This window comes from Lactuca sativa, chromosome 9 (genome assembly GCF_002870075.4).
Source record: "Lactuca sativa cultivar Salinas chromosome 9, Lsat_Salinas_v11, whole genome shotgun sequence".
Taxonomy (NCBI): Eukaryota; Viridiplantae; Streptophyta; class Magnoliopsida; order Asterales; family Asteraceae; genus Lactuca; species Lactuca sativa.
Genome location: NC_056631.2, coordinates 198,802,438 through 198,813,039, shown reverse-complemented (window position 1 = coordinate 198,813,039; position 10,602 = coordinate 198,802,438). Strand labels below are relative to the sequence as shown.

At 34.0% G+C, this 10,602-nt stretch overlaps 1 protein-coding gene across 1 annotated transcript; it reads left to right on the top strand.

Moving 5' to 3' along the window:
- The first annotated feature begins 3,772 nt into the window (after positions 1-3,772).
- On the top strand, positions 3,773-5,157 carry LOC111918189 (uncharacterized). The gene is made up of 4 exons (XM_023913847.3): positions 3,773-4,426; positions 4,558-4,650; positions 4,756-4,823; positions 4,906-5,157. The coding sequence occupies exons 1-4, from the start codon at positions 3,785-3,787 to the stop codon at positions 5,021-5,023; spliced, it is 921 nt and encodes a 306-aa protein (XP_023769615.1). The 5' UTR covers positions 3,773-3,784; the 3' UTR covers positions 5,024-5,157.
- Positions 5,158-10,602: the final 5,445 nt, after the last annotated feature.

Sequence of the window (10,602 nt, the reverse complement as noted above, 5' to 3'; positions counted from 1 at the left end):
ATGCCGATGACTGGTCGTTGGGACATATTTCGTCAATCATATTTTCGGGGGAAATAAATAAAGTTTTATTAATTACCTATTGTGACGACTTGTCGTCGGAAAACGTATAGCGACGACTTGTCGTCGCAACAGGTGTAATCTAGTACGACAACTAGTTGTCGGTATAGGTTTTTCACAGGAGTCAATGACATACCTATAGCGACGACATGTCGTCGGGATAGCTACTGTTTGTTTTTTCCCCTGTTTTACAGATTTAATACATTACCATTCCTGCATTTTTAACAAATTCAAAACACATTGCAACATATATCAATTGAAATACATTAACTAGGTACTATTGTTCAAATTCAAAACATCAAATTCAAGTAGTTAGCTAACATTGTTCAAAACACTAAAAAAGACATCAACCATCATTATCATAATCATATCCTTCTTCTTCTCCTTCTTCTCCTTCTTCTTCCATCCTTTCGGCAACTTGTTGAGAGGTACTTGCTTGTGTGTTATAGTTGAATAGAAAGTTAGGAAATGGTGATGGTTGGAAGCCCGGAATACATGCCGACAATGATGCATTATATTGTTGCAAGTATTCTTGTATTTGTTGTGCATCAAATTGGGATTGAGATTGGGACGATTTTGAAGTGGAAGGTCGTTCATTTGGAATTAAACAGAAGTTGCGGTTGGTCTCCTACCCACCCTACGAGCATGCCCGCGTCTCGTCCAAAGGGCACGTTCTAAACATTCTTCCATGTCTAGTATTCCGCCTTCCCCAACCTTGTTTTGCATTTTCTCATATTCTTCTTGAATTTTCTCCTAAAATAAAGAAAACAATAAACATACGTTAATTAAAACAAACAACTAAACTTAAACATTAAAATAATTATAATATTCCTTAAACAAAAAACTATAATTAATAATAATAATATATTTAAATAACACATTCATTTCGTTTATCACTTACCCAATTTTCTTGTGCTCGACTTGTACACCAATATGAACCTTCTTTGTAGCACATTTGTCTCCAACCCTCAATATGTTGCGTCTTGAGTCCCATTTTATCCTATTTTTTACTTAATAAACTTTATTCTCAAAAAACGTACTTTTATTAGTTTAAATATTTTTATATTTTGTTCTATGTTGCTATTAGTAACGTTTGTTCTTAATGACAAACATTTTAACTTCAAAATTAAACACTTGATCACTTCATTCACTTAAGCTAATAAACTAAACAAATAACACAACCATACATATTTTGCATTTTATACATAAAATTTCATATCAACCTAAACAAAGATCACAATCATACATATTTCACAATCATACAAAATATTTGATTTCTTATAAACCTAAATAAGTAAATTAACATTCTATACATACAATTTCAATTTCATATGTACCTAAACAATTTTCAATTTCATATAATATTTTAAACACAATCTTAATTTCATACAACATTAACCAACTAAATTAACATTTTATACTTATATACCACTTCAATTTCACATAAACCTAAACAAACAAACATATATATACTAAACAAATAATACAATCATACCAAACAAACAACATAATCAAATACATACCAAACCGACAATACAATCCCATAATCATACCAAACAAACAATACAATCCAATTTCATATAAACTTTTATATATATATATATATATATATATATATATATATATATATATATATATATATATATGTGTGTGTGTGTGTGTGTGTGTGTGCAATTTCAATTTCAATAAAAATTAGAAATAAAAAAAACTAATTGTCAAATATATACACAGGTAAAAAAAAACTAACCTGTTCGTCTTGCTGTGATAGCCAATTCCAATTGTGAAATATGATGGATATGGCTGGTGGTCAAAGGAAACAACCCAAATCAGGAGAAAAAAAATGATAACAACAATAAAACTACAAAACTTACATGATGTAGCAGTGAAGGAGAGCAGTTGGACTTGTCGGTGAGGAAGACTCATCGGCGAGACGGCTGAAGATGGTGGAAGGGCGACGGTGGTTAACCAAAACCCATGAACAGCAAAAAATAAAACCCCCAATTAGGGTAAAAAAAGATGACCACACAGCAACAAAGAAAGAAATAGGAGCAAAAAGATGTTACCTGGTGCTAATCGCCGGAATTTGTAAGGTTTAATTCGATTTTCGTCGGCGGGGAAGAGAGAATTTCTTCCTGCGTCGCTGTGTGAAAATGAAAGACAAACTGCGCTCTGCTAGGGTGAACCCCTATGCCGATGACATGTCGTCGGTATAGGGTTTCGATAAACGGTGCCATTTCATTATTTGCGTAAACAAAAGAATAATAAAAAATGAAAAACCCGTGGCGACGACATGTCGTCAGTATAGGGTTTTCACGCGGATCGCCACGTGTCTTACTGACGACATGTCGTCGATATAGATTGCGTAAAACTACGTCGTTTTGGTTTACTGGACAATGAAATATAAATAATTCGAAATTAGATTTCTCGATACCTATACCGATGACATGTCGTCGCAATAGATTTTCAGTATACCACGAAGACTTTGGTCGTTCCAGCCAGACTTGTAGCAATGACATGTTGTCGGCACAGGTATCATGGTCAAAGGATTTTGGTCAATGTTGTCAAATAGTCTGGCGACGACTTGTTGTCAGCATAGATAGACTTGTAGCGACGACATTCGTCGTCGGCATAGGTGTCGTCACCATAGGGTGTTAGTACAATGAATATGGACAAAAAGAATAATATAACCTAAATCTTTCCGAATGGATATATGAATTAAAGATAAACAAAATGTTGTTTTAATTAAAAATGATAAAAAGACAATCTTAACCTTGCTTTAAAAAAATTAAAGATAAACTAATACAACAATCGTAATTTAATTCTCAAATTCTCGTAAATGTTTTGGTTCTTAAAAGAACTCTCTCTCTCTCTCTCTCTCTCTCTATATATATATATATATATATATATATATATATATATATATATATATATATATATATATATATATATATATATATATATATATATATTCAGGTTCATTTAAGACCATTCTAATTTTGTGAGACCGTAAGACCAAATCTAAAAATAATTTTAAAATGCAAAATAAATGGACAAATCTAAAAATTCTTTTTTTAAATATTATTTTCGGAACTTCAACTAACTAAAAAAAATAAAAAAAAAATAAAATAAAATAAAAAAATCCCGTTTTTTTTTTAAAAAATACGTGAAATATTCTAAATAGAATATTACACTGACATATTCTAAAAAATAATTTTAAAATGCAAAATAAATGGAAAATCTAAAAAATCTTTTTTTAAATATTATTTTCAGAACTTGAATTAACTAAAAAAAAATAAAAAAAATTCGATTTATTTTGAAAAATATATGAAATATTCTAAATAGAATATTACATTGTACATATTCTAAAAATAATTTTAAAATGCAAAATAAATGGAAAAATAAAATTTTTTTTTTTAAAATATTATTTTCGGAAATTGAATTACCAAAAAAAAATAAAAAAAATGCGTCTCACGGTCTCACAAAATTAGGCCGTCTCACAAGAACTCAACCCTATATATATATATATATATATATATATATATATATATATATATATATATATATATATATATATATATATATATATATATATATATATATATATATATATATATATATATATATATATATATATATATATATATATATATATATATATATATATATATATATATATATATATTGTTGTCCACTCCATTTGTACACCATCAAGATTTCTCCATTGAAGATGGGGTTGTTGTTTACAGGGTTAACTCGTTTACTTCATGGACTCATGCAGCTTGCAGGACTAACACCAAAAATCCTAGAAATAGAGCCTGGTACCATCATGAACATATGGATTCCACAAGAAACTATCGTCGAAGTTGATGAAATACCCCAATACATACCACCCAAGAAACCTGCTGTACTCCTCGTGCATTGTTTCGCGATGGATGGTATCTTTCTGTGGTTTCCACAAGTTTTAGCCCTAACAAGAACGTACTCCGTCTACGTCCCGGACCTCCTGTTCTTCGGTGGCTCAACCACCAACAGAAATGAGAGGTCTGCTAGCTTTCAGGCCGAGTTTTTGGCCAAAGGGATGAAGATCCTTAGCGTGGAGAAAGTGACATTAGTGGGGTTAAGCTATGGAGGTTTTGTTGGTTTTGAAATGGCTAAGTTGTACCCAAATCTAGTGCATTCTATGGTGGTGTCTTCTACCGCTATAGAGTTAACGGAGTCACTTAGCCATGAGTCATGCAAGCGATTTGGTGTATCCTCTTGGGCAGACCTTCTGTTGCCGGAAACAATGGAGGGTTTGATAAGGATGCTTACTGCTGGTGCTCATAAAATGCCATGGCTTCCAGATTTCATTTATCGTGGCATTTTTGAGGTAATTTTAATTTTTCCCATTCTTTTTTTATATGGGCATGCACACCAACTTTAATTAACGCCGAAACTGGGTTTACATTCCGAGTTCTTATCATTCTGGATCTTACTTCAATTGCTTACACTCGCATGCAGACAATGTTCAAAAACAGAAAAGAGAGAAGCGAACTCCTGGCAGCATTGGTCGTCCCCGACAATGATGCGAACACGGTTGCTAAATACTCTCAGGTTGTTAATTAATTAATTAAATTGGTTATATTTTATTTAACGTCCTTGTTCTTATGTTTATGTTTGAGAATAACAATGGAGTCGATTACATTGTCTTAATTGCAGAGGATACATATGTTGTGGGGTGAGGAGGACAAGATCTTCAGTTATGAGCTTGCGAAAGCCATGAAAGCGTAAGATACCTAATTTCATATGTTGGCGTTTTTTCTTATTTATAATTTAATATGATACGCGCGTATGTGTTCATATGTGTAGGCGATTGGGTGCTGAAACGACTATAGAGTACATAAAGTCTGCTGGTCATCTTTTACCGTTAGAGCAACCCCTCGCATACAATCGACATCTCAAACGTTTTCTTGCAAGTTGTGTTTAAATTTTGTTGGTATTGTTTGAAATAATTTTAAAATTTGAAGTCACATAATGGTCAATTGATATTAAGTTTTATTTTTAAGCTATAATATGTAATTTCAAATGTCAATAGAAAATCATTACCTATATTCAAGACAACATATGGCAAAATAGTTACATGAGAATTATATCAAAGAGTTACATGACAAATAAAAAAAGAGTAAAATATAAAAATCGATACATCAAATTAATAAAATGAATGTATTCACCCAATTGCAATTTTCTAATGTTAAGATTATCTCCGGTTTCATTCTAAAAAAAAAAGATTATTTCTGGTTTGATTCCAAGCAGCGATGAATTTAGGTGTTTCCTGGGGTCCCAACCACCACCTCACCGAGATGGGCACATAATTTCATAACAAGGATTTCACGGAATATTTTAGTAGTATCATGATTGTAGAAAAAAAAATTCAAAATTTTCAAAAAATTTTCCACTACATCCAAAAAGCTAGGTGTTATCGGTATCACTACGAGCATCATAGTAAAAGCGTTAGTGGCAACCACTGAATTTTTCGTTGTAGTGTAATTTTTTTCTTATTAAGATACATCCACTAAAAAGAATATGTAGTGTAAGGTGTAACTACAACAAGAATGCATGCATCTGCCACTGATTCCAAGAATAAACTTTGCCAAAAACTTAGTATGTTAGCATGGAGTTATCATGAGAATAAAAGAAAAACCATAGAAACGGCAACTATTAAGAAGCAAACTTTGATGTTTTATCAAGGTTATTCTCTAGGATTTATGTAGAAGCATTTGAAAACATACCAAATGAGTTCTAAGGTCTTTCGGTATACCTTTTAGACTACTGGGTGTGGGCAACATGTTATCACATGTTACCACACCAAAAAGGTGTCATATCAGCATCCTACTCATACATGGTGTTATAACACCCAAGATGGAAATGGGCAACATCTAATAACATGTGATAATACCAATTATTTTCCATTTTTTTATTATTATTTTTTTTCTATATTTCGAATTTGTTATTTATTTATTTATTTATATTTGAAAAGTAAAAAATAAAATTTTAATAAATCTTAAATTAAAAACAACATTAAAAAAATGACAACAAAACACAAAAACATTTAAAAACCTAAAAAAAATAAAAAATAAAAAGATGATAAAACCTGCATTTTTTGCCCTAAAACTATTCATCTTCATCTTCGTGACCAACATAGATGTAATCCGCCAAGTCTTCACGGAGTTGCTTGTGTTTTCGCTGATCTTGAATATCAACCACTCTATGTAAATATTCTGATGTCCCTAGTTGAAATTGCACATGTCTTGGTTTCGTAGGAGAATACGTTGCAATATTGCGTCCTTTATCTTTAACAATCATGTTATGTATTATGATACATGCATACACGATATATCGTAGAGTATCTAACTCATAAGGTCTCGCCGCATGTTCAACAATGTGTCATTTTGATTTCAAAACCCCAAAAGCACGTTCAACGTCCTTACGTGCTCCTTCTTGTCGTCTCTTGAAATATTTGTCCCTTGGATCTATTGGGTGTCGAAACGCCTTCACAAACGTAGAATATTGTGGATATATTTCGTCTGTAAGGTAATACCCAAACTTATATTCATTTCCATTCAATATGAAAGGAACATCTGGGGCTTTTCCTGACAAAAGATCGTCAAATATCGGTGATTGATCGAGAACGTTGACGTCGTTGTTAGAACCCGCAAACCCGAAAAAAGCATGCTAAATCCATAAATCTTGTGAAGCAATAACCTCTAATACCAACGAAGGCGCTCCATGATGACCGCTCGAATACTGGCCTTTCCACGCCACGGGGCAATTTCTCCATTTCCAATGTGTGCAGTCAATGCTCCCAAGCATACCCGGAAAACCATGTCTTTCTTCATGCGCCGCATATAATTGTTGCATATCATGCAACGAAGGTTTGCGTAAGTATGGTCACCGAAGGTTTCGACAACACCTCTTGCCAATAAATACAAACTTTCTCGCGTGGTCCACTCAGACATTCTCATATAATCGTCAACAGAATCGGGCGACTCCCCTATTACCATAAGTTTAATTGCAACAACACATTTTTGCAACCCTATGAAACCTCATTTGCCTCTGACATCATATCTCGGTTGAACCGGTCAAACCGAATAAAAACACATGAAAAAGAACCATTTACATAATAAACTTTGGTAATTTTTTTCAAATCTATTTAGTTTCTCTAAATAAAAACATACGGTAAATGTTATAAATTCTTTTGATGTTTTTGTATTAATCAAAAACTATATTTCGTTTCGGTATCATACTTTATTTTCTTTTTGACCTATATGGATTGATGTAAAACATTAAAATTTATGGTTATGTGTTAATTTAATGTATTTTGATTCATCTACAACTTATTTTTATGTATATTTTTAATGTTTAAACTTGTAAACATCAAATTTATAATTTTTATATGTATTTATGTGTAGAAAAATAGAAAAAAACATGAAAAATATAGAAACCGGTTCACTCGGCGGTTGAACCGATTAAACCGGTTGAACCGGAAACCGGTCACCATACCGGTTCAACTAAAAAACCGGTTTTTAAAACATTGGGGTTGTGTGGCCACCTAGCTGGTCATCATGGTTGTGCCGTGGTGCCATGCGCAACACAAGCAATGAGAAATGGGGATGGAGTTTGACATTTGACAGGACCTTTGACGACTAACCGTATATAAAGGTTAAAAATGCAAAAGAAAATAATAATTTTTTTTTTTTACAGATTTTACCTATAAATTTAAAACTTCATTATTTTATTGTACAGACCATTAATTCTTTTCTTCCTCTATTACGTACACATACGTCTCATAAATATAGAGTGATGTCGTGACAAGATAAAACAGAAATAACGTTTCACCATATTGGTTTGATGGGTACACCACATGATCAAACGATCAACAATTTTGTGGTCCCCTAGCTTTTCTAATCGTGATGTGGCCAACGCTGTCTGGCGGCAGTGCCTTCATTTATTGTTTAACTTCTTAAATTTTTGTCAAAAGGAGGCTTACAACTAAAAAATGTTTACTGTGTGTGATTTTTCTTTTTTTATCCTTGGAAGGAATATCAATATTTCAATATTTTTTTATATTTACTCTATCGAATGTAATCCAAAATTTATAAGACATTCTAGCTATTACAACACAAATAATAAATTTTTTTGTGAGAAAAGTACATTTTATTTATTTTAGACAATAATTTTCTTTTAACAACAAACCTTTATTAAAAGACTAGCAATTAGCTAACAAGAAAACAATTACACATGGCCAAAGCAGGGTACAAAACGAATCACATTGGCAAAGCAGGGTATAAAAACAGTCAAACATCAACAAGAGTTCAACAATACAATTAGTGCCGTCCATCTAGTTACTTACATTAAAGCCACATCAACCATCAACCATCAACCATATAACATGACTTAAATATGAAGGCAGTCCAAATAATTAATTAAGGTCCACAGTATCATCGAAAATCATTTTTTTATAAGGATTTTTTATAGTTCTTTTAATTAACGTTAAGACGCGATTTAAAACGGCAAATCTGTACATATAACTAACAATTATATATATATATATATATATATATATATATATATATATATATATATATATATATATATATATATATATATATATATATTCTACTATTATATACTTTTTATATACACATATGATTTAAGACGTCATTTTGTTAAAGTGTGACTCAAATATAAGTTTTGAAGACATAACAAGCTTTGTAGAACATTAATAAAAACACATCTATATATACCGAACGTACCAAAAGTAATATATAAAAGATACCTTCAAACATTTTGTAACACCGTAAATTTTCAAACAAAATTTTCATTTCAGAATAAGTTATTTTCATTCAAAACAAAGCATAAACATTTCAAGTGTCATGTCAAAAATACAAGTCATCTAAATCCCAAGATCACAAAACATCCTTCAGTGTGTATAGATCACGCCGGCGCCTTCCCACGGTCCTCGCTAGTACCTGAAACACATACATAACAACTGTAAGCATAAATGCTTAGTGAGTTCCCCAATATACAACTTACGCACATACGCCTTTCCAGGCCCTGACCTTCCGGTCCATGTGTCTCAGGGGACTTCCGTCCCTGCTGGGTAAACCTTCCGGTCCTACCCACGCCGACCTTCCGGTCCACAACACAACGCCTTCCGGCCCATAACATAATCGCCTTCCGGCCCATAACATAATGTCTTCCGGCCCATATCAAACATATCATACATAGCACATAAAACACACATATCACATATCATATCTGACCTTCCGGTCACACAGTCAAACCCTTCCGGGCACAGTATAGTGAGAAGACTCACCTCGTGAATATCGAAAGCTAGCAAATCCCGAAATCACTCGTGCTCGCTCCGTCAAGCTACAATCTCCCTATAACATCATATATCTCTTATTAACACTTTTATCTTCTAAGTTTGACTATCCCTAAGAAGTCAGACATAGGTCAACTCTGGTCAACGGTCAACTTGACCGGACTCGGCGAGTACTAGGGCGACTCGGCGAGTCTAGACGTCCTCACCAATTCTCTAAGATTCCCTTTCTACTCGTCGAGTATCCTCCTTGACTCGGCGAGTTTCTCCTGGAAGAATCGCGGGGCCACCCCGACTCAACTCACCGAGTCTGAAGAACAACTCGACGAGTCCCAGTTAATCTTCAAGCTACTCGTCGAGTCTGTTCATCGGACTCGGCGAGTCCATGCCATGCAACCGCTCAAACTGCTTTCTAAGGTCAGAACTGCTCCGACCATTCATAGGTCTGGCCTTCCTAGACTGATTCATCACGTAAGGTCCTCATTTCGGTGCTCATAATACACCCCATGACTCATAATTTACATTTTGACCTAAGGCATAAGGATTCCAATCCAAAACCTCCATTGATTCCCGAAATGCTCAAGCATGGGACATTCTGGACTTCCAAAGGTCTCAATACAGGGTTCCAATCGTTTGGGGGACTAAAGTAACACTCAATCTAGCCACAAAAGGGTTCAATAAACCCTAAATCCATATACACATCAACATAGAAGAATGTAACTCGAAATATTACCTGAATAACGTGCTCTCTGTGTCCCCAATCCACAGAACGTGGCTCCTCCTGTTGTTCCCTTAACCAAGCCTCTTCTTCCTTGCAAAACAACACTTCCAAAATCAACAATGGCCTTCAACCTTGCTCCAGACGCTCACAATCGAATTAGGGTTTCTCTTAGAGGACTAGGGTGAACAATGACGGCCATAAAGTCTCTCATATACGTCCCAAACCTGAACGGTTAGGGTTTTCGCTAAACAGCGCAGACTCGCCGAGTCCATATCCGGACTCGTCGAGTCCAGTCGCGAACCCGCGACCAGATCCGCGATCCTACTCGGCGAGTCTAGGCTCCAACTCGCCGAGTCCCCTCTTAAAACACCCAAAATCATAAATATAACAATACCTGAAATTTCGGGCTGTTACAGCTCTCCCCCACTAGGACTAGACTTCGCCCTCGAAGTCTCACTCTGAA

What these genes read in the sequence shown, in the direction of transcription:
- LOC111918189 (XM_023913847.3), top strand. Translation starts at nt 3,785, where the DNA reads ATGGGGTTGTTGTTTACAGGGTTAACTCGTTTACTTCATGGACTCATG. An exon ending in CGGTTGCTAAATACTCTCAG is followed by an intron (nt 4,651 to 4,755) that starts GTTGTTAATTAA and finishes TCTTAATTGCAG; the next exon opens with AGGATACATATGTTGTGGGG. An exon ending in CTTGCGAAAGCCATGAAAGC is followed by an intron (nt 4,824 to 4,905) that starts GTAAGATACCTA and finishes TCATATGTGTAG; the next exon opens with GCGATTGGGTGCTGAAACGA.